At 43.4% G+C, this 25,308-nt stretch overlaps 1 protein-coding gene across 4 annotated transcripts in view; it reads left to right on the top strand.

Annotated features, from left to right (window-relative positions):
* Window positions 1–25,308, top strand: part of LOC139226752 (transmembrane channel-like protein 6) — a 134,853-nt gene that overhangs the window by 89,730 nt on the left and 19,815 nt on the right. For all 4 annotated transcript variants that reach the window (XM_070857742.1, XM_070857743.1, XM_070857744.1 and 1 more), the window contains 6 exons: window positions 4,098–4,349; window positions 7,292–7,467; window positions 9,921–10,065; window positions 17,544–17,699; window positions 22,864–23,039; window positions 24,901–24,973. In XM_070857742.1, the coding sequence (XP_070713843.1) occupies window positions 4,098–4,349; window positions 7,292–7,467; window positions 9,921–10,065; window positions 17,544–17,699; window positions 22,864–23,039; window positions 24,901–24,973 (978 nt within the window). The remainder of the gene's footprint in view (window positions 1–4,097; window positions 4,350–7,291; window positions 7,468–9,920; window positions 10,066–17,543; window positions 17,700–22,863; window positions 23,040–24,900; window positions 24,974–25,308) is intronic.

Here is a 25,308-nt window from a genome sequence, read left to right as displayed (position 1 = left end):
TGATCAGTATTCTGCAAAACCATAAACTCTGTTATTACCGAGTTATGACAGCTTCCACATATTGTGTACTTTCTCTTTTTGTGCTGACAATTTTTCCCTCCTGCAAGAAACGTCTCCGAATAAGTTCTGTCAGCACAAGGCCATCAACAGCAATTTGCATTGATGCAGGCCGTTCATGTAAAATATTCGCCAAGGCACTTCACAATCGAAGTTGACAGGGCAATAACATGTTGGTGCCTTTCTTACTGTGGAAACTTGCTTGTGATTTTTTTTTTTTTAATCCCAGATTGTCTAAAAAAGGAAGAAAAATATTTTGTTGGAAAAGAGGTGACTTCAGTTTCTAACAAACTCTGGCCTGGAAATTCGATTGCACCCAAAAACCAGGCACATGGACGCAAGGCCCATGAGGCATTCAGGCTGGCTCATCATTATCAGGTGTCTGGTGTGCAGCTAGCATTTCCCCTGCTGCCTGTTCTGGGGGTCGGGAAGGGCGGGAAACGTGCGTCCCTGGCGCCACTTAAAGGCAGTATTTAAGGAGAGATGGACTGTGGCTGCAGACAGCAGGTAAGGTTCAGAAAATTGCAAAATGGCTGTAGGTCCCGAGAGGTCCCATAGGTTCTCGGATGCAGCATTGAAGGCCCTGATCCAGGTGATCGACAGTAGGATGAAGATCCTGTTCTTTCCCCCCTCACCCCACCCACCCCTCGGGACAGGGCAGAAAGCCCTCCAGGCAACACTGGAGGGCTTTCTGCTGGGAGATCAATTCATCAATTCAAGGATCTTAGCTCCCAGGACATGGATACAATGCCGGAAAACGTTTAATGATCTCAGTTGTCAAGGTAAAAATCTAACCTTTCATATGTTACTCTGTTCTCGCACCTCCTCCTTAGGCGGTACTTCGTGTCAAGGATGACTTGCTTCCACGCCAAAAAGGGATGAGTTCACAGGTGTTTCAATGAAGGACCTAATATTCCAAGTCGCAAGCTACATCTTGAAGGGTGGGAGATGCCTGTGCGTGGATTTTTTAAATGTGTGGTGGCCATTGCACACCAGCCACCACAGGGGATTGACAGAGCTAGGTCTTGGCCCAGTGGCAAAGATTACCCAAGATGACTGGAGACCAGCTCTGCTGCACAGACCGAGTGCGCGCACATATCGCAGTGTGGGCTGGCCCGTGCTGCCCTGGGCCCTCGCCTCTCCTGGGCCCTGAACTCTCACCTGCAGCCACACTATTCACAACATGCCCCTCTCCTGCTTTGCTTCACTCTCCCACAATCACTGCACCACACTTCATTCCACTTCCCCTCCTCTGGCTCTCACATACTCTGTGCCTCCTATTCTCACCACTATTGCAACCCTCCCTTCCCCACACCTCACATCCTGCACACAACACCTGCACTATTCGACTATGCAGGGCACGTTCTCAGAAGAGCACACAAGGTTGTCATTAGCGCACTCCCATCTTTCTTGCAGGAGAAGGTCGCGCACAGCATCAGGCAGCAGACAGTGACTGGCGAAGCCAGAGGCTGCCTGCACACCCTCTCCCCACTCGAGGGCAACATGCTGGGCAGCACAGGCAGGGTCGAGTCGTGGCCACGGTGAGTGGCAATGCCGGAGGAGACATCGCGCACTGTCTGTTCACACCTGACCCACCTCTCCTCACATGTTGTGAATAGTGTGGCTGCAGGTGAGAGTTCGGGGCCCAGGAGAGGCGAGGGCCCAGGGCAGCACGGGCCAGCCCACACTGCGATATGTGCACGCACTCGGTCTGTGCAGCAGAGCTGGTCTCCAGTCATCTTGGGTAATCTTTGCCACTGGGCCAAGACCTAGCTCTGTCAATCCCCAAGTGAGGAAAGGTGGGTCAGGTGTGAACAGACCCACATACCCTACACACTCTACGTGACAAAACCACAGCTGCTCCCTTCACACTTAATGCTAGACCTTGACCCTGTTTTTCATTTCAGGTACTGAAAATGCTGAGGCCCTTGCTCCAGTGCAGGAAAAGAAGGGTAGCTTTCCTAAAGATGCGGGGTCACTCTATCTGACCCGAGCTGACTATGATGGAGCATCTGGTGATAGCTCTGATGGCCTCCATGGCAGCTCACACTGCTGCCATCTTGGCTTTAGGGCCAGCATTGATGGGAGGCTTCTCGAGCGTCGCATCACTCCTGCACACTGCTCTCGTGCAGAGAGGTCGGAGTGCGAAGGCACAGTCCCATGAGAGTGGCATTGGCTCCATTGGAGAGACACCTGCTGTCCTCGCTCAGGATGCAAGAATGTCTGCTCCCTTGCCAGGCACTTCAACAGTGCCCTTGTCAGTGTCACAGAGCCACCTGGACCATACTGCCCCAGCCCACAGCGAGATGCTGCAGTCTGTAGCCAGGCTCTCCAGGCCCAGAGCTGCTGGAGGTTGCCCATCACAGCCATCATTATCCTCAGTGGAAGCTCAGTAGCCTTCCAATCTATAGCCACTGGGGAGGCACCTCAAACAGTGCTAACCAGGCCTGGTTTGGAAGCTCCAAGTTGGCATAAAGACTAGTTTGAAGAAATACCGACCAACTAGAACTGCTTTGCCAAAACTGATGAGCATGGGGATTCTGCACAGTCGATCCTGCATCATCAAGACACAACCGGCTGGGGGTGCCTTTTGCGCCCCAAGAGGGAGTGTGCTGGTCATGGTGAAGGTGAAGTAACCGCAAGTCTCCGTATTTAAGGATATACTTGCATTGGAGGCAGTTCAGAAAAGGTTCACTAGGTTGATTCCAGAGATGAGGGGGTTGACTTATGAAGGTAGTTTGGGCCTATATACATTGGAGTTCAGAAGAATGAGAGGTGATCTTATCGGAACATATAAGATAATGAAGGGGCTCGACAAGGTGGATGCAGAGAGGATATTTCCACGCATAGGGGAAACTAAAGCTAGGGCGCATAGTCTCAGAATAAGGGGCTGCCCATTTAAAACTGAGATGAGGAGGAATTTCTCCTCCTGAGGGTTGTAAATCTGTGGCATTCTCTGCCCCAGAGAGCTGTGGAGGCTGGATCAATGAATATATTTTAAGGCAGAGATGGACAGATTTTTGAGCGACAAGGGAATAAAGGGTTATGGGGAGTGGGCAGGGAAGTGGAGCTGAGTCCATGATCAAATCAGCCATGATCTTATTAAATGGCGGAGCAGGCTCGAGGGGCCAGGTGGCCTACTCCTGCTCCTATTTCTTATGTTCTTTAGTTCTAAGGAGAGATTGCAGGCAGTGGCCAGCAATGGCAATATTAAGGTGGAGCTAGAATGAGCACTGCTGCTCTTTCTGATTCCACATATTGGTTAGTAAAACATTTGTCGGTTACTGCTTTGATGGCAGCCTCCAGTGGTCCCTTTAAAGACTGTTGGTTTGGCCACTGTGCACCTGATAATGTTGACCATCGCATGCACAGTGCAGGCTGCAGTCAGGCGTGAACCATTTGCCTGAAATAGATGGTAGGCCCCCAATTTGCATAGGCATTGAGCTGAACACTTGTTTCAGACGGGTGCTCTGGTTGATTAAAGAGCACCCTAACCAATATGGGCGGCGGCGCACGGAAAGAGCGCTCACATGCATCATACATATTGGACTCTGAAGCGCTCGTTTTTTGCCTGATAAACAGGTCCTGCGAGATCCAATTTCTAGTCCATGACTTTCTCAACAAGATACTCCAGGGTGTTGGAACAGCTCTGGGTGTAATGAGAGGCTTGGAAAGTCTTTGCCTGCCTCCTCATGAGGGAGACCTCCCAAGTGATTGATGTCAATTCCAACCAACCCCTCTTACAAAAACAATAATTCACACTCAATTGGCCAATGTAACATTTGGATGAATTTAAAAAAAAATTAAAATGGCATCAGAATGTGAACACATTTGAATCTGCAGCTGTAGAAAATATTACTTCCTCAAAATTTTAAAGGTTTCCCCAAATGTGGTTTCTTTATATTTGCAATATATTTAATTGTTGCTGCCTGTCCTGCTAATATTAACCTAGCAATTTTCCGGTAAATGAAATAACTGTTTCATCATCAGTTAAAAGGCTTATTCTACAGGCTGTTTAACCATATTTTTTTTATTATTAGACCGTCAGACAGTGCTGGTATGGATTTCTCTCCTGTCTGCATTCACTTCAGTTGTGGCAGATTGCCCAGAAACAGATCAGTGGTCGCTTTGGCATGGGTGTGCTTTCGTACTTCATCTTCCTCAAGATGCTGCTGATCTTCAATGCTTTCCTCCTGGTCATCAACCTTTTCTTCATTGTTATTCCTCAAGCTACTCACCCTCTTGAAATGACAAAAGGAAACTTTGTTGTGTCAGATCTCCTGGCTGGCACTGTAAGTCAACGAAAACCCACCTGATGTGAAACAGCGTTCGTTTAGAGTTAATAATATTTTTTATTATTGACGCACCATATGTAGTGTAGTGTTCCCCGAGTATTGTATAAAACAAATGTGTAGTAAAGAAAGAAAGACTTGCATTTATATAGTGCCTTTCAGGACCACCGGACATCTTAAAGCGCAGTACTTTTGGAGTGTAGTCACTGTTGCAATGTGGGAAACGCGGCAGCCAACTTGCGCACAGCAAGCTCTCACAAACAGCAAAGTAATAATTACCAGATAATCTGTTTGTGATGTTGCTTGAGGGATAAATATTGGCCAGGACACCGGGGATAACTCCCCTGCTCTTCTTCGAAATAGTGCCATGGGATCTTTTATGTCCACCTGAGAGGGCAGATGGAGCCTTGGTTTAACGTCTCATCGAACGACGGAACCTCTGACAGTGCAGTGCTCCCTCAGCACTGCACTGAGGTGTCAGCCGAGATTTATGTGCTCAAGTCTCTGGAGTGGGACTTAAACCCACAACCTTCTGACTCTGAGGCGAGGGTGCTGCCCACTGAGCCACAGCTGACACTTGTACGCAAAAGAACCTGACTTTGATGCTGAATTTTTCTTAAGGTGGTATGGTTTGGTGTATTAACATGCTATGGTAGTTTTGGTAAAGAGTTAATAATCTTTTCTAGGTTAAATTATGAGGTTGAGGGGCAAGAGTAAGCCAAGTGTTTCCCTACCAGAGGGAAAAGTCGAGGGTACCAATCCTTCCAGTTCTTGGGAACGTAGGATCTTGCTTGCTTCCTTCCAGCGGATCACAGGGTGATATTGATAGAAACTTGGGAGTTGGTTATCTGTCAGCTCTCTCCTCTGAGGAAGTGGTGTGCGTTGTACCAAGACTAAAGGGAAAGCGAAAATAGCGTGAAAACAAAAGCGGACTTCAAATTTATTTATCGTCAAATGTCATTTTTTTCTCAGGATTCTTGTTTTCATTGTTGAACCTAAAATTGCTGCAGGTTCAAACTATAATAGTGCAGTAGTAAACTTTATGAAGTTGATCGTAATATATTTGTGTTTTAATAAATAGACAGTGAGTACATTTTAAGATGTTTATGTTGCTGTAATTCATTAGTGGATGAGTAAATGAGCAGACCGGCTGAAAGAGGACAAAGCCACCGTAGATCTGTACACGTACTGTGCCTAAATCCAACATTTAAGAAAATAAATCATGCTTTTATCTGCAATGTAGTGCTGTAGAAATGAATGCGAGGGATGGGGAGGAATTTAAAGTAGATATGGATGAAAAGTTCTCAGTTCGGGTGGTCCGATATTGAAGATTTCACGGCCTATCTGTAGCAAAGTCTGATTCTGATGATGATCTGATCATCCCAGAGTGAGATGGTGGGGAGAGGGGGTGTAAGGAAGAAATATCAGAGGTTGAATCAACCTATTTCATTCTTGCATCCTCCTTGTGTGGTAACAAATCATCTTGTTGCTTTCTTAAAGAACAAGTGTGGTGCAGTTAATTTAATGAGATGAAATGCGGGGGAAATCTGTTTAAAAATAAGTGAAAATATAGAAACATAGAAATCTACAGCGCAAAAGGAGGCCATTTTGGCCCATTGTGTCCGCGCCGGCCGACAAAGAACCACACGGCACTCGGTCAGCAGCCCTGAAGGTTATATATAAACCAATGAACAATGGTGGTCAGGTAAAGCGCATCCAGCCCAACCAGACAGCCCCACACAACTGCGACACCACTTGCACCGCAACATTCTATACCACCCCAAACAGAGCCATGCGATCTTTTGGGAGAGGCAAAATGCCAGGTTAAAAACCCAAGCCAATTGGGGGAAAAAATCTGGGAAGATTCCTCTCCGACCCATCCAGGAGACCAACCTGGCCGTATTCAATTCCTTGAAGTACCTACCATTGTATCTGCGCCAGCCAACAAGAGGTTATCCAGTCTAATCCCACTTACCAGCTCTAGGTCCGTAACCCTGCAGTTTGCGGCACTTCAAGTGCCCATCCAAGCACCTTTTAAATGTGGTGAGGGTTTCTGCATCCACCACACTTTGAAGGCAGTGAGTTCCAGACCCCCACAACCCTCTGCGTGAAGAAGCTTCCCCTCAAATCCCCTCTGAACTTTCAACCAACCACCTTAAAACTATGACCCTTCGTAATTGACCCCTCCACCAAAGGAAATAGGCCCTTGCTATCCACTATATCCAGGCCCCTCAAAATTTTATACACCTCAGTGAAGGCTCCTCTCAGTCTCCTCTGTTCTAGTGAGAACAAACCCAGTCTATCCAATCTGTCCTCATAGCTAAGATTCTCCTTTCCAGGCAGCATCTTCGTAAATCTCCTCTGCACCTTCTCCAGTGCAATCATATCCTTCCTATAATACGGCGACCAGAACTGCATGCAGTATTCTAACTGTGGTCCAACCAGAGTATTATACAATTTAAGCATAACCTCCCTGCTCTTGTATTCTATGCCTCAGCCAATAAAGGCAAGCCTTCTTAATCACCTTATCCATCTGGCCTGCTACTTTCAGGGACCTGTGGACAAGCACTCCAAGGTCCCTTTGTTCATCTACACTTCTAATATGAAAACCTTTTTTGATTGTCACTGGGTTTTTTTTATCTCTGGAGTGTAGAACAGCCTATCTAGATCTCACTGCTGTTAATGAGAGAGCACGTTTACCCAGCCTGGGAACCCAGCACATTGCTGCCCGACTGCTTAATTTTACAGGACTAAGTGGCTCTGGAGAAATAAAGCACAGGATATCCGATGTAGAATTAACCCTTTGAGGAGTTACGTACAGTTATAAGGGAAAGTGCGTGTTCTTTGTTGCTGCAAAAAATACCAAATTGAATTAACACCCATACAGTGTAGTCATAGGCTGTTTAAATTGTGATTTCATGAATGTTTCTTTTCTTGTTTAGGGATATTTCACGAACACAGTTCTATACTATGGATATTATACAAATAGCACTTGGAACATCTTGAACAGTATGGGATACAACACTAGTGCTCTTAATATACCATATAATATGCCGATAGCCTATGTCTACACTCTTGGAACTTCTTTCTTCATCACCTGCCTCATCCTGGTCCATTGGTAAAATATATGTTTTCACTTGTATGTTACTCAAATGTTAAAACTCTGTACAGTCCATCCAATGCAGTGGACTTCTTATTACATTTTGCATTTTGTGGGAGATGAATGCTTTGATAATTTGGGATTGCTTTCTGATCTACGTACATTTACATGACTGGGATCTTGAATTTGGACAAAAGCAAAATTCTGCAGATGCTGGCAATCTGAAATAAAAACAGAATCTGCTGGAAACATCACAGTGGAGAGAGAAACCGAGTTAACGGGCCTGAATTTGCGGTCGGAGGCTTCCCGCGGGCTAATGCCTCCAAACCACAATAAAAGTATGAACCTACCCATCATTATCCTTAATGGGGATTACATTTATGTACAGAATCCCCACAAGTTTAATAGGAATCTCACGAAAAACGAAAATTGCACACAACCTTAATAAAAATAAATCATTGCACGGTCAAAATTAATTAAAATACAATGTAATTAAACACTTAAAACAAAAAATAATTTTTGATAAAATAAATGTCAACATTTTTAGGGGGTCCAAAATAACCTGAACTAATTTTGAAGCTTTTTAAGTTTAAATGATTTTTTAATATATATATATATTTTAATATTTCTTTCAACCCTTACTCTGGTAAAAGAAGGTCCTACACCTGCTTTCACCAGGCGTAAGAGTTTCGTGGGCATTTGTTGGGCAACTCTCTGCCAGCGAATGTCCGTTTCCGAGGGATTCGTACAATCTGCCAAGCTGTTTGCAAGTTCTGGGTTTTCATACATGCGGAATCCGGGAACTTGCGGTCACAGGCCCTGGAAAATCCGGGTCAACGTTTCAGGTCGCTGACCTTTCATCAGAGCTGATTTTGGAAAGTTGGACTGTCGACCAAAGGCGCCCCTTATCATTGATTATATAATGCAAATGGGCAGGCAAGTAATTACTCCTCCATGAGACCTCGTTCAAAATAATTCAGGTACATGTAGTCTCTGCAGTTTGAAGGACCATGGGGCTGCCATGATCAATGATTCTTGAGTTGTTTATTTGGTCTTTACCACCATTGACGACCTGTTTTGATGTTTGTATTTGTATGTGTCAACTATGTTTTATATTCAATAGCTGCTTTCTAAAGTAGTCTGTCAGCACTGCCTGCTACTCTTACTGCTGTGGAAAACATCTTAGTAACATTGTACGGCAGTTTTTACAGAGCCAAATCCATGTTAAAACAGTTAGGAAACTCTAGGTTTTTTAAAGTCACAAACATGGGCTATTTTGCTGAGCCTGCTAACTTTCTCTGTGTAGATGGGGAATGTCCGTGCAGGGCAGCAGTCATAGAACCTTGTTGGATCTCAGCCACTCAGTCACAAGTTGTCCAAACAACTTGACTACCTCTAAAATCACCCCACTTTGCATCCCAGCGGTGGAGATTGAAGTTTTGGTGGTGTGCACACTGTCTCCAATAGTACAAGCACACTGCTGGTTATGTTCACAATTTACCGTTGGTTTTGGAGTTGCTATGAGCAACAAATTGTGGGTATAAATGTAAGTTGTGACTACGTCTCCAGGTCCATTATTTTCTATGTTTACACTTGGGACAGCACTTCTCCATTCATGAACCAGGATTCTTCACTCCTATTCTGGCTTAATTCCCCAGAATAGACAGCAATATCAGGTGCCAATTAATCACAATTCATAAGAGTTCGGAACCGGAGTAGGCCATACAGCACTTCGAGCCTGCTCCGCCATTCAATAAGATTCATAGTCATCAAATTGTTATTTACATTTTACTGTAGAATAGAAATCCCCACCTCACCCCCAAGTCAGTAAGTGAGATACTGCAAACTTAATTTTGAAAAAGAAATAGTTCCTTCTCTGTTGTTTGAAACCCTCGCCACTATATGTGGCAGGTCGCGCCAAAAATGTCGTCATGCTGCGCCATCATACACGTGGTATTGGCTGATAATGTGGGAACCGATTGTTTTTGTTCAGCAGCTATGCTGGTAATGTTGTGGGGCAAAGTGTAGCTGAAGGAGGGTCCAGAATGGTCTCTCTTGCTGAAGATCAGGCCAGTAAGGACCATGAGGAGTCATATGAACCTACTTTTCTCTATATCGGTGTCAATTCTGTGCAGCAATATCCTAATTCCAAGGAATTGTGTGTGGGAGGGGATGGATGAAAAGTTTAAGTTTTCCCCTCACACTCTGGGTGGAATCACAAAATAGCAAATCCAATTACAAGCTGGCGATGAACATGTGCTTCAGATTTGGTAGATCCCTTTACGTGCAAATTGAGGTTTTAAGGGTTGAAATATGTGCCTCATAGCTTCCAACAAATGATAATTTTGGATGGGTTTTTGAGTTTCAGTGGATCAGCTTGGGATTTGTTCAAGAAAAATAGAAGCCTATTTTGGAGAATACAAAAATGGTTTTGCAGCTTTGACTAACTTTTTTGAATTTAACCCTTTTAGCTTGTCCAAAGCTTTTGGAGAGAGTTACAGAGTGGGCAGTGCCTACAGAAACCTAGCAGTGAAAGTGTTCTGCTCCTGGGATTTTAAGGTGACTCAGAAGCTGTCAGTTGAGTTACAGTATGAGAACATCAGCACCCAGCTCAAGGTGAGTTAGTGGCTTAATGTTAAATATCGTAGTGTGTGTGTGAACTAGATGTTGCAAATCATGGCTGCTGTTAGAATCAAGTCCCATAAAATGTAAGGATGATGTCCACACATGAGTCGGTCTGGTAGTTTGGCATGCTTGATTCTCAACGAGAAAGTCACATGTTTGAGCCCTGGGTCTACCTGTCACTCAGGTGATTTACCATTATTGTGTGAATTAGAACATAAGAATTAGGAGCAGGAGTAGGCCATTCGGCCCCTCGAGCCTGCTCTGCCGTTCAATAAGATCATGGCTGATCTTCAACCTCAACTCCACTTTCCCGCCCTATCTCCATATACTTGATTGCCCTCGAGTCCAAAAATCTATCTATCTCAGCCTTGAATATACTCAATGACTCCGCATCCACAGTCTTTTGGGGCAGAGAATTCCAAAGATTCTCAAAGCTTGTAGTGAAGAAATTTCCCCTCATCGCCGTCTCAACTCCTTATCCAGAGACCATGCCCCCTCGACCGAGGGCTAAAAATTCCGTTGCGCCCTGTTTGGGGCGATAACTTTTGAGAAGTGAGAAAAATATATCGGCAGGCGATAATATTTTTTGCGTCCTGGGATCTTCAGCTTTAGCGCTCCGAAGGGAAGTGAAGCACTAATCAAGCGCTGACCACTTCTCTTAGGGTGTGAAAAGTGTGTGAGAGTGGCAGTCACGGCAGAGCGCCAAGAATGTTCGCTGCAGTGCTGCCGACATCAGAGGCTCCTTCCCTCACTTCAAGGGAAAGGCCAATGCTGGGTTGCAAGATTCTTCCTCTTATTTCTATGGGGCCAGGGACCAGCATGTGTAGTAATGATATTCTTTAACTAAACCACTCAAAGTACAGCAATACTTCCATGCTCGTTTATTTCTAAATCCCCAGTGTCTTAAAATCAAGACAAACGCATAGTTTTGCACTCCTACTCATGTGAGTTCATGCACTTTGGCAGAAAAAAAATCGAAGAGCAAGTTATTATTTAAATGGAGAAAGATTGCAAAGTGCCGCAGTACAGCGGGACCTGGGGGTACTTGTGCATGAAACACAAAAGGATAGTATGCAGGTACAGCAAGTGATCAGGACGGCCAATGGTATCTTAGCCTTTATTGCAAAAAGGATGGAGTATAAAAGCAAGGAAGTCTTGCTACAGCTATATAAGGTATTGGTGAGGCCACACCTGGAATACTGCATGCAGTTTTGGTTTCCATATTTATGAAAGAATACACTTGCTTTGGAGGCAGTTTAGAGAAGGTTCAATAGGTTGATTCCGTGGATGAGGGGGTTGACTTATGAAGAAAGGTTGAGTAGGTTGGGACTCTACTCAGAGAATGCGAGGTGATCTTATCGAAACGTATAAGATTATGAGGGGGCTTGACAAGGTGGCTGCAGAGAAAATGTTTCCACTGATGAGGGAGACTAGAACTAGAAGGCATGATCTTAGAACATAAGAACATAAGAATTAGGAACAGGAGTAGGCCATCTAGCCCCTCGAGCCTGCTCCGCCATTCAACAAGATCATGGCTGATCTGGCCGTGGACTCAGCTCCACTTGCCCGCCCGCTCCCCATAATTCCCTTATTGGTTAAAAATCTATCTATCTGTGATTTGAATACATTCAATGAGCTAGCCTCAACTGCTTCCTTGGGCAGAGAATTCCACAGATTCATAACCCTCTGGGAGAAGAAATTCTTTCTCAACTCGGTTTTAAATTGGCTCCCCCGTATTTTGAGGCTGTGCCCCCTAGTTCTAGTCTCCCCGACCAGTGGAAACAACCTCTCTGCCTCTATCTTGTCTATCCCTTTCATTATTTTAAATGTTTCTATAAGATCACCCCTCATCCTTCTGAACTCCAATGAGTAAAGACCCAGTCTACTCAATCTATCATCATAAGGTAACCCCCTCATCTCCAGAATCAGCCTAGTGAATCGTCTCTGTACCTTCTCCAAAGCTAGTATATCCTTCCTTAAGTAAGGTGACCAAAACTGCACGCAGTACTCCAGGTGCGGCCACACCAATACCCTATACAGTTGCAGCAGGACCTCCCTGCTTTTGTACTCCATCCCTCTCGCAATGCAGGCCAACATTCCATTTGCCTTCCTGATTACTGCTGCACCTGCAAACGAACTTTTTGGGATTCATGCACAAGGTCCCCCAGGTCCCTCTGCACCGCAGCATGTTGTAATTTCTCCCCATTCAAATAATATTCCCTTTTACTGTTTTTTTCCCCAAAGTGGATGACCTCACATTTTCCGACATTGTATTCCATCTGCCAAACCTTAGCCCATTCGCTTAAACTATCTCAATCTCTTTGCAGCCTCTCTGTGTCCTCTACACAACCCGCTTTCCCACTAATCTTTGTGTCATCTGCAAATTTTGTTACACTACACTCTGTCCCCTCTTCGAGGTCATCTATGTATATTGTAAACAGTTGTGGTCCCAGCACCGATCCCTGTGGCACACCACTAACCACCGATTTCCAACCCGAAAAGGACCCATTTATCCCGACTCTCTGCTTTCTGTTAGCCAGCCAATTCTCTATCCATGCTAATACATTTCCTCTGACTCCGCATACCTTTATCTTCTGCAGTAACCTTTTGTGTGGCACCTTATCGAATGCCTTTTGGAAATCTAAATACACCACATCCATCGGTACACCTCTATCCACCATGCTCGTTATATCCTCAAAGAATTCCAGTAAATTAGTTAAATATGATTTCCCCTTCATGAATCCATGTTGCGTCTGCTTGATTGCATTATTCCTATCTAGATGTCCTGCTATTTCTTCCTTAATGATGGCTTCAAGCATTTTCCCCACTACAGATGTTAAGTTAACCGGCCTCTCGTTACCTGCCTTTTGTCTGCCCCCTTTTTTAAACAGAGGCATTACATTAGCTGCCTTCCAATCCGCTGGTATCTCCCCAGAGTCCAGAGAATTTTGGTAGATTATAACGAATGCATCTGCTATAACTTCCGCCATCTCTTTTAATACCCTGGGATGCATTTCATCAGGACCAGTGGACTTGTCTACCTTGAGTCCCATTAGCCTGTCCAGCACTACCCCACTAGTGATAGTGATTGTCTCAAGGTCCTCCCTTCCCACATTCCCGTGATCATCAATTTTTGGCATGGTTTTTGTGTCTTCCACTGTGAAGGCCGAAGCAAAATAATTGTTTAAGGTCTCAGCCATTTCCACATTTCCCATTATTAAATCCCCCTTCTCATCTTCTAAGGGACCAACATTTACTTTAGTCACTCTTTTCCGTTTTATATATCGGTAAAAGCTTTTACTATCTGTTTTTATGTTTTGCGCAAGTTTACTTTCATAATCTATCTTTCCTTTTTTTATTGCTTTCTTAGTCATTCTTTGCTGTCGTTTAAAATTTTCCCAATCTTCTAGTTTCCCACTAATCTTGGCCACCTTATACGCATTGGTTTTTAATTTGATACTCTCTTTTATTTCCTTGGTTATCCACGGCTGGTTATCCCTTCTCTTACCGCCCTTTTTTTTCACTGGAATATATTTTTGTTGAGCACTATGAAAGAGCTCCTTAAAAGTCGTCCACTGTTCCTCAATTGTGCCACCGTTTAGTTTGTGTTTCCAGTCTACTTTAGCCAACTCTGCCCTCATCCCACTGTAGTCCCCTTTGTTTAAGCATAGTACGCTCGTTTGAGACACTATTTCCTCACCCTCAATCTGTATTACAAATTCAACCATACTGTGATCACTCCGAGAGGATCCTTTATGAGGAGATCGTTTATTATTCCTGTCTCATTACACAGGACCAGATCTAAGATAGCTTGCCCCCTTGTAGGTTCTGTAACATACTGTTCTAAGAAACAATCCCGTATTCATTCTATGAATTCCTCCTCGAGGCTACCCCGTGTGATTTGATTTGACCAATCGATATGTAGGTTAAAATCCCCCATGATTACTGCCGTTCCTTTTTCACATGCCTCCATTATTCCCTTGGTTATTGCCCGCCCCACCATGAAGTTATTATTTGGGGGCCTATAAACTATGCCCAGCAGTGACTTTTTCCCCTTACTATCTCTAATCTCCACCCACAATGATTCAACATTTTGTTCGTTGGAGCCAATATCGTCTCTCGCAACTGCCCTGATATCATCCTTTATGAACAGAGCTACCCCACCTCCTTTCCCTTCTTGTCTATCTTTCCGAATTGTCAGATGCCCCTGCATGTTTATTTCCCAGTCTTGGCCACCCTGCAACCACGTTTCTGTAATGGCCACCAAATCATACCCATTTGTAATGATTTGTGCCGTCAACTCATTTACTTTATTTCGAATGCTGCGTGCGTTTAGGTCGAGTGTTTTAATACTAGTTTTTAAACCATAATTTTTAGTTTTGACTTCTCCTGCAGCCCCTTTATATTCATACATATTGTCCCTTCTGATCATCTTGTGGTTTACACTTACCCCAGTGCTACTCTGCTCTGTTACCTCCTGCCTTTTGCATTCTTTCTTGGGGTCCTTTCCTGGTTTCTGAATACTCCTTGCATTGAGGCACCGAGCTTTCATGCTTGCCTTTTTATTACACTTTGACCCTTTAGAATTTTGCTGTACATTGGCCCTTTTTGATTTTGCCTTGGGTTTCTCTGCCCTCCACTTTTACTCATCTCCTTTCTGTCTTTTGCTTTTGTCTCCATTTTGTTTCCCTCTGTCTCCCTGCATTGGTTCCCATCCCCCTGCCATATTAGTTTAACTCCTCCCCAACAGCACTAGCAAATACTCCCCCTAGGACATTGGTTCCAGTCCTGCCCAGGTGCAGACTGTCCGGTTTGTACTGGTCCCACCTCCTCCAGAACTGGTTCCAATGCCCCAGGAATTTGAATCCCTCCCTGCTGCCCCACTGCTCAAGCCACGTATTCATCTGAGCTATCCTGCGATTCCTACTCTGACTAGCACGTGGCACTGGTAGCAACCCCGAGATTACTACTTTTGAGGTCCTTTGTTTTAATTTAGCTCCTAGCTCCTTAAATTCGTCTCGTCGGACCTCATCCCTTTTTTTTTTTACTTATATCGTTGGTACCAATGTGCACCACGTCAACTGGCTGTTCACCCTCCCTTTTCAGAATGCCCTGCACCCGCTCTAAGACATCCTTGACCCTTGCACCAGGGAGGCAACATACCATCGGTTGCGGTCGCAGAAACGCCTATCTATTCCCCTTACAATTGAATCCCCTATCACTATTGCTCTCCCACTCTTTTTCCTGCCCTCCTGTGCAGCAGAGCCAGCCACGGTGCCATGAACTTGGCTGCTGCTGCCCTCCCCTGACGAGTCATCCCCTTCAACAGTACTCAAAGCGGTGTATCTGTTTTGCAGGGGGATGACCGCAGGGGACCCCTGCACTACCTTCCTTGCACTGCTCTTCCTGCTGGTCTTCCATTCCCTATCGAGCTGTGGACCCTTCACCTGCAGTAAGACCAACTCGCTACACGTGCTACTCACGTCATTTTCAGCATCGTGGATGCTCCAGAGTGAATCCACCCTCAGCTCCAATTCCGCAACGCGGACCGTCAGGAGCTGGAGGCAGATACACTTCCCGCACACGTAGTCGTCAGGGACACCGGAAGTGTCCCTGAGTTCCCACACGGTACAGGAGGAGCATAACACGTGACCGAGCTCTCCTGCCATAACTTAACCCTTCGATACACTTAAATTGGCAACAACAATGCTAAAGTTTACTCACTGTTATAGAAGAGAAAAAAGAAAAACTACTCACCAATCACCAGCCAATCACTTACCCCCTTGGCTGTGATGTCACCTTTCTGTTTCTTTCTACTTCTTTGTTGCCTTCTCCCTGTAGCTGCACAAGTTGGGCCTTTATAGGCCTCTCGCCGACCCCGGACTCACGCCTTTCCACGCACCTCCGCACTGCTCCCGACTGCCGCCACGTTGGGCCTTTAATAGAATAAGGGGCTGCCCATTTAAAACTGAGATGAGGAGAAATTTCTTCTCTGTGGAGTTCGCTGCCTCAGAGAGCTGGGGAAGCTGGGACATTGAATAAATTTAAGACAGAAATAGACAGTTTCTTAAACGATAAGTGGGTAAGGGGTTATGGGGAGCGGGCAGGGAAGTGGAGCTGAGTCCATGATCAGATCAGCCATGAGCTTATTGAATGGCGGAGCAGGCTCGAGAGGCATTATGGCCTACTCCTGTTCCTATTTCTTATGTTCTTATTCTTTGGTTCTCAAAACTGAAGCTCCTTATCCTCAGTCTTTCCACACTAGTGTCTCTGACATGTCTTCCTTTTTCCTCAACCGAGGATTCCCCTCCGCTGTGGTTAACACGGCCTTCGACCGTGTCCGTTCTATTTCTCGCACCTCTGCTCTCACCCCTTCCCCTCCCTCTCAGAACCACGGCAGGGTTACCTTGTCCACGCCTTTCACCCCACCAGTCGCCATGTTCAACGGATCATCCTCCGCCATTTCCGCCACTTCCAGCGTGATCCCATCACCAATTACATCTTCCCCTCTCCGCTCAGCATTCTGAAGGGACCGCTCTCTCCGTGACACCCTGGTCCATTTCGCAGTCACCCCCAGCACCCCCTCCCCTTCCCACGGCACCTTCCCGTGCAAGCGCAGGAGATCCAACACCTGCCCTTTTACCTCCTCCCCTTCCCGCTGTCCAGGGCCTCAAACACACCTTCTTTCAATTTAGTATTCGCTGCTCACGATGTGATCTCCTCCACATTGGGGAAACCAAACACAGATTGGGTGACTGCTTTGCAGAACATCTCTGTTCAGTCTGTAAGCGTGACCCAAGCTTCCGGTCATCTGTCACTTTAATTCTCCACTCCACTCCCACTCCCACTCTGACCTCGGCCTCCTACACTGTTCCAATGAAGCTCAACGCAATCTTGAAGAACAGCAACTCATCTTTTGTTTCGGCACCTTACAGCCTTCTGAACTCAACATCGAGTTCAACAATTTCAGACCATAACCTCTGCCCATATTTTGTTCCCTTTTCTCTTTTATTTTTACAACCCCCACTTTTTATTAATTTTTTTCACTGTTTCCCATGGCAGCTGGTAATTATTCCGCCATTCACAAACCGATCTAGACCCATCTTTTGTTTATTAACTTGTGGCGTTACCACCTCAATTTGGCCCATCATCCATTTTGTGTCTCAAATCTCTCCTGCCTGCCACCTTTTCACAGACCTTCCCTTTTGTTTTTTCCGCCCCGCCCCCTTTCAGTACCTCCTGCACTTCCTTCAGAATCTGTTACATTTTTTTTAAACTTTTGCCAGTTCTGACGACGGGTCATTGACCTGAAACGTTAACTCTGTTTCTCTCCACAGATGCTGCCTGACCCACTGACATGTCCAGCATTTTCTGTTTTTATTTCAGATTCCAGCATCCGCAGTATTTTGTTTTTGCATGCAATATATTCCTGTTTAAAATGTTACTGATCTTTTTTATTTCTCAATCAGGAATTTCTTACTGAGCATAATTTCCGTGCTGCTCGCTTGAGCGTTGGTCAGTGGTTTTCTAATCTGTTAGTTCACATTGTGGGCTGGCTGCTGTCCTTGGGGAGCGCCGTTGGATGCGCCGTTGGAGTTTACTACTACTCCGAAAACATACACGAGGTGCGTCTCCTGTTCACATGATGCATTGTCAGCTAACGGCTAGTTGCCTATAAATATCCCATCATGCTCATTAAGCATTGAGTTGGGACAAACTTATTTCTCTACCTCGTGGAAAATCGTCCGATCGTTTTTAAGCTTCTGGAGGGCGTTGGTTTTTATATTCGCTGCATAAACAGGCAGTCTCGCAGTGCGAAAGTTACGATTATATTCTCGGAATTGTTTGACCACTGGTGCTAACCCCAAAACCATACTGTACTCCAATCACTTGGACACATTTAAAAAGAAAAAAGAAAGACTTGCATTTATATAGCGCCTTTCACGACCACCGGACGTCTCAAAGCCCTTTACAGCCAATAAAGTACTTTTTGAAGCGTAGTCATTGTTGTAATGTTGCAAATTTCATTTATTTTTAAACTGGTTCAACCATCATCGTGGGATTTTGGACAAAGGCAAGTTCTCATTGTGGTTGTGAGGACGGGGAGGAAAAAGAAAGCTCATTTGCTCAGCGTGGAGCAGTGTTGGAGACAGTCATTGAGAAATATGTGCTTGTTCTTCTGGAGAAAGCTGGCTGGAAGTCAGTACCTGCTTAAAAAAAGATGTTTATAAATCTAAGAGAAAAAATACAAATAAAAGATTTTTGTGTGAGTTCCAAAATGGAGGGCATCAGATTTTTTTAAAAAAACAAACTGAGATGGAATTTTTGCACGACTTCTATGCTAATAAATATGATCACTTTTAAAAATAAAAATTTGTCCCTTTTTTCCCATCAATATTCTTCCCTAATCCTATTCTGAAGCCAATAACTTCTTGCTTGGGTGCACAAGGCACCCTCGGACACCTCACACTAATGGCCAATCATCTTCATATTTACGTCTAGACAGAGAGTGTCAGCGGGTTATTGAAGTACGGGAGCACCACTGCCATGCCTGCTCCTGTTCTCCCAGTGTCTACCCAGAATGATTAAACAGTGATCAGGAGCAAGAACTGCAGCAAATATATTCCTCCCCTCACCGACTGATTGCAGTGTCCCATTGCCTCCCCAGGTGAGATTAGCTTACCTAGACTCGCTGCCTTAACCAGCTGAGCCAAATGCAGCTTGGAAGTGAGCCAATTACATCAGTTTCACAGTCCACTGCACCCATGTTTGCAGGTAAAATATCTTATCAGGGTTTTGCAAAGTACTTGTTAAATCTCTTTGCTGCCGTAATTGTAGATTTGACCCGGAACGGAATCTGTTATCTGAATCTTCATGCAAAATATGTACTGAACTGCATCACTTTCTTGCTGAAATGTCTCACCATACACTCTTAGCTGTAATCTGATCATGGCTAATCGAGCATGATAAAGTATAAATTTACATTGCCTGTGATACCCACTAGTGGGCAAAAAAAAATCAGCAAACACTGAATAAAGTCAGGGAGTGTATTTCATGGTGTATGTAACAGGTACGGTGAAGTGAGGTAATAACCATTTTTTTGAATTTTGAAAATGATTGTAAAATCATCCGATTTACTTCTGTGTTTCAATACTTCACCTCAACTTCTTGATAAAAATTCCTGCCTTGTAATCATCCCCAGAGTATTCCATTATTCTGTAAATACATTTGAAAGGTATTAAAGTGACAGAATATGCCAACATCAATCAGTGTCGTTTATTTAAATGAACTATAGGAAATAGAAGCAAAGATTTGTGTTCCAGAAATGCTGGAAATCTGAAACATAAAAAGGAAATGCACAACATCTAAAGCGAAAAGAAAGAAGAAAGACGCATTTATATAGCGCCTTTCATGACCACCGGACGTTCCAAAGCATATTACAGCAAATGAAGTACTCTTTGAAGTGCAATCACTGTTGTAATGTAGGAAACGCGGCAGCCAATTTGTGCACAGGTCGCTCCAACAACCAGCAATGTGATAATGACCAGTTTTTGTTGTGTTGATTGAGAGATAAATATTGGCCAGGACACCAGGGATAACCCCCATGCTCTTCTTCGAAATAATGCCACGGGATCTTTTACATCCACCTGAGAGAGCAGAACGGGACCTCGGTTTAACATCTCATCTGAAAGACGGCACCAACAGCAGTGCAGCGCTCCCTCAGTACTCCACTGGAGTGTCAGCCGAGATTTTTTTTTGTATTCGCGTCCCTGGAGTGGGACTTGAACTCACAACTTTCTGACTCAGCCGTGGGTGCTACCCACTGAGCCACAGCTGACAAGTTTGTGCTTGGGGTGCAACCCTTCATAAGAACTGAAAACAAAAAGCATTTTAGTTCAGTTTGGATAAAAGAAACGATTGAGAAGCACAATGATGAAAGAAAGAGAACTTGGCTGGCATTCCTGGAGCAGAAGAGGCTGTAAATTGAGCAGTCAGTAAAATCTGCAGATTTTGAAGAATTTCTGTTCTTCTCTTCAATTTTCTGTTTCAAACCCTGAGCAACGTGTTACTTGGAGATGGCTCAGTGTGTGATGTCGCAGCACATCAGAATGTGTTGTCACTAGGTGATGAATCAGATCTGAGTTGTACTTTTTGGGAGAAACTGAGGGAAATTTAGCAGGGGGGATCCAATAGTCCCTTTGGCCACACTGTGTCACCACCATGTGGCCAGCTCAAGGAAACCATTGGCAGACGCCTCGGAGCAAGTTGCCTGTAAACATTCTCGTAGCCTTGGAAATGGTGCATAGCCCTGGAGGAGCTATGGTTCAGATTTTTTATTAAATGAGTGTGAATGGAAATAATTGGTTGGGAATGTACAGTTTAATAGTAGTTTAGATGATATTAAAAAGTAGAAATATGCAACTTGAGAACTTCTCAAGAATCTGTTGCATACAATCTCAAATTAATATAGGTAGACACTCTACATCAACAGTTTCCATTCTTTGTCTATATTTTGCCATTCAAACTCATTACAAGTGCTTACTTTCCATAACCTGAGCTCTCATACAGCTTTGTGTCATAAATGGGGAAGTGGCAACATATAATTACATTAGACCAGAGTTACAGAATCAGTAGAACTAGTAACATAACATTCTGCTATATATTGTAAAGTTGAAATAGTTTAAAATGTTGATGCACTAAGTTGAGAATGAAGCTTGAATGGTTGGTATAGTAATGTGTAAGTAATGCCTGCTCTTTGCCAACTGAAGAGAATAAAGAATGTTTAATTCTTTAACATGTTAGTGAATTCACTCCGTTGAATCTCCTGCTTTTTCAGAAGAGCTAACATAAGAACAAAAGAAATAGGAGCAGAAGTAGGCCATATGCCCCCTTGAGCTTGCTCCGCCATTCAATACGATCATGGCTGATCCGATCATGGACTCAGCTCCACTTCCCTGCCCGCTCCCCATAACCCCTGTTGTGTATGGAGAAAGAGTCAGACTGAATACTGTGAGCTCAAAGTAAAGTGTGACCTTAGTCTTTTATTGCAGGTCTCCAGAATGCCCCTCCAACCTTTGAAGCCTCCTTAAATACCTGTGCTCCCAAGGGATTATGGGATCCCTTGGCACTCCTGGGGATGAGCCCTCTGGTGGCTGTACAGAGTAAATACAAGTTTACATCTATAACAACCCCTTATTCCCTTATCGGTTAAGAAACTCAATCTCTGAAATATATTCAATGACCCAGCTTCCACAGCTCTCTGAGGCAGCGAATTCCACAGATTTACAACCCTCTGAGAGAAGAAATTCCTCCTCATCTCAGTTTTGAATGGGCGGCCCCTTATTCTAAGATTATGCCCCCTAATTCTAATCTCCCCTATCAGATCCCTACTGATAATTTTGACAGGATTTGCTGATTGGGCAAAGTTCATGATGAAATGGAATTAAATTGATGTTAAAAGATCCCCTCAGTTCGTGGTCGCAGAATGGAAAGGGGCATTTGGTCTCGTTCTGTGACCTTGCTAAATTGTAATGTTCGCGAATGTTTTTCATTTTGATTTGATGAGGTATGTAGGAGAAAGAGCACTCCTTCATTTGCAGAGTGGGTTAATTGATTTCTCCATCAGTGCTTCAGTAAAGATTTAGAAAGGAAGCAATTGTATAATTTACATGACATCTGTTGGCGCATACTAAAGATTGTAAAGTGAATCCAATAAATCTGTAATGTCTTAAAATGTTCTTTTATTGTCTAACAATTGGTTGTAACTTGTGCCTTGAATTTTATTGCAAGTTTCTTATCATAAATGACAATCTGCCTAATTCCACTCGTTTATTGGACAATGAATTACATTATTATGGCATGAAAAAGGGAGTCGAGAATGTGTCATAAACCACAAGAGTAAAGGTTAAATGATTTCCAAGATCCTCTGGTCTATGAGATTGTGTTGCAATCTTGTGATTCACAGTTCATGCCAAACAGCATTTATGCCTAAAAAGGAACGTCTGAATTTAATCTGAATGTGAAAATGTCAAGGCAAGCTCATTGTGCTTCATGATTAGTATTGATTTAACATCATGTGACAGGACTGATGCAAATTCGTGATTGGCAAAGAAGATTTCAGTCATTTGTTTGCTAATATTTTTCTTATAAACTTCCTCCCTTCCCTTACTGGGATCTGCCCAGAGTTCTAAAATCCTTTAGGGGTTTATATTTCATTGTGCCTTTGATCAATGTATTCATTTATATTGCGGTGCATCAAAACTTAATAAGTTAACATATATAGGCATTGCAGGATAAATCATGATAATAGTGATTTTGTAAGAACTTTTTTCATCCTTCCTTAAGTTATTTTGACCATTCTATAATTTGAAGCTACAAAGCTGGATGAGAACTTCTACCTTGTCCCTTCTAATTTAAAATAAATAGGATCTGGAAAGTGAACCTATTTTGCAAAGAAATGTCGATTGCCATTCTTATTTTTTGTCTTCTAATACTCCTGTGAAGTGCCTGGGACGTTTCACTACGTTAAAGGCGCTATATAAATACAAGTTGTTATTTATACAAGTGAACAAAATTATGGCATACAGTGAAGTCACACCCTGCCTGAGAAATTGCAACTTTACAGGTTTTGCAAATTTGTTTTCCAAATTTCAAAGGGGCAGTATCTCTTTAGAAAACTGAGGTATCGATAGTATTTTCTTAAAATCTTGAACTCAAGCTGTTCTTTTGTGTGTTTTTGACTGATTTTAAAATCCTGCCCTGAGCTGAATAAAATGTTTTCTGTTTTAGGATTATTCAAACAGAATGGAACAGGGAATGTCTGAAAAGCAGGTGGAGAGCAACTTGCTAACACTTGCCGTGCTTGTGTCACTTATTAATCTTGTGATGCCGTATATTTATAACCTAATTGGGTTACTAGAAAAATACGACTTCCCGCAGCAACAAATCTATGTTTCCATTACCAGGTAGGAACACTTTGTGTTTTTTTAATCTATTGCTCGGGGCAACCTGATCTGCTAAAAATTACAAAAATCGTTTTATGTTTGCTCAGTATGCAAGTTATTTTTCTTCCCTTTTTAAAAGGCACCTCACCTTCACCACACTGAGGCACATTATCCAAATCAGAGGACAAGGGACAACTCGGCTACCAAAGTCGCTACCAGTGGCATTCTCTTGCCATGTGAGTGCCCTGGATGAGACAATCAGATTCTTGCCTGCGTCTGTGTAGAAGTGTGCCATTTTCATATTGCATGCTCCCCAATCGCTTGAGATTGGGAATTCACCAGATGGAGATTTGGGTGTACAAAAGCACAGTGTTAAACCACTCCATTACACAGCACGCTGGAGTACCACGTGGTGGCCCACTTCTGGTGCTGCAAATCTATGATATGTGAGAGGGGGAAATCCACTATGGTGCCATTGGCTACATAAAAGAACAATAGAAGACTAAAGATGGTCCCAAACATATATTTTACCAGCGATCTCTGCTGTTAAACTGCATTTCAACACTAGATAGTGCTGAAAATGCACAATAGGTTGTCCAGCATTCAGAAGAGAAAAATGGGTTTACATTTCACGTGGAGCCCTTCATTAAAAGTAGTTCTGATAAAGGGTTCCACTGAAAACACTGACCTATATTGTTTTTAGATGGTGATGTCCTGTAATGTCTCTTTTTTTAATTTCATATTTCCAACACTTGCAGTGTTTGTCGCTCCAATTTAAAGCTGCCATTTTATCTCATTTTGAATTGTTTATTGTTGCTTTATATGACTTTTGAATTAATGTTTTAATTTTATTATTTGCGCTGTGAAACCGCAGCAGCAGTAGTTTTATGTGGAAGCCAAGAGTGACTTAAAAGTTTTGCAGGTAATGACATTCCGATGGACAGCAAGTCACTGGTTAACTTATTGTTGTCACAAACTTAAAGATGGGTATAAACAATTGTCTCCTTCTTACAGGGAGAATTTAATGAAAAATAAATCACTAAATGACTTTAAATCACAAGGCCCATTAAGCAAAATTTGCATGTTTACTGGTTTTGAAACGTCAGCCTTTGCTCAGGGGTCGCACTCATGCCCTTGATCAGAAATGTGTACTCCAGAGGCTTGAGCACATAATCCAAGCTGACACGTCAGTGAAAACCAAGGGTGTGCTGCACTGTCGGAGGTGCTGTCATTTTGATGAGACACTAAACCGTCTGCATGATGCATGTCAAAGATCCCATCACACTATTCAAAGAAGAGCAAGGAAGTTCTCCCGGTGTTCAGGCCAACATTTATCCCTCAAACAACACTACTAAAATAGATTATCTGTTCCCTTATCTCATTGCAGTGTGTGGGATCTTGCTGTGCGCAAATTGGCTGCTGCATTTTCCTGCATTGCAACTGACTGCACTTCAAAAGTACTTCATTGGCTGATGTTGTGAAAGGTGCTATATAAATGCAAGTTCGTCTGCTTCTTTCAAGCAGTTAAAGATTTATTTTTCAGTAATTGTTGCTGATATTGTCCTTTTTATATGGTGCAAATATAGAAATAAACCACAACATAAGATATAAAACACAGCACACAATGGCAACTTATTATTCAAAGTGACCCTGAGCCAACTTCAGAATGTGCAGTAAAATAGTTTGTGTAAACAACGGTGCGGGTTGGTCTGTAGAATGGAAACTCACTTCTGTTAGAGGCAGCAAGTCCAGAGTAAGTGCCATTCCAAACAATTGTGCCTTGTTTGTAAACAGCAGAAAGGGTCTGCATTTTAAAGGCCCTATGATAGGACAGTTAATTTTATTTCCTCTCATGGGGATATGTGATTTTGTTTTAATACAGAAATTTACTGTTGAAGATGTCGGTTTTAGGACTGCTGTGTTTTCACTGGATAGGAAATACCATGAAACTACCAGTAAGTAAAAAAAACCCAGGGATGAGTTAAACCAACCTAGTACTGAACCTCCTACACCAGCTGTTTACATAAAATTGAATCCTTTTGACAGTGTCCTAATTGAACATTAATATCCTCACTTCAATTCTAAGAATTCATGAGGTACTTGTACTGTAGGTAATTTTATTTAAATCCACAGCCACTGGAACCCACCAACAACAATGTGTATTTATATAGCGCCTTTAATGTAGTAAAATGTCCCAAGACGCTTCACAGGAATATAATGAGAAAAAAATTGACACCGAGCTACATAAGGAGAAATTAGGGCAAGTGACCAAAAGATTAGTCAAAGAGGT

This window comes from Pristiophorus japonicus, chromosome 16, assembly GCF_044704955.1.
Source record: "Pristiophorus japonicus isolate sPriJap1 chromosome 16, sPriJap1.hap1, whole genome shotgun sequence".
NCBI classification, from domain to species: Eukaryota; Metazoa; Chordata; class Chondrichthyes; family Pristiophoridae; genus Pristiophorus; species Pristiophorus japonicus.
Note: the sequence above shows the minus strand (reverse complement) of the source record. Positions and strands in the feature narration are given on the sequence as shown.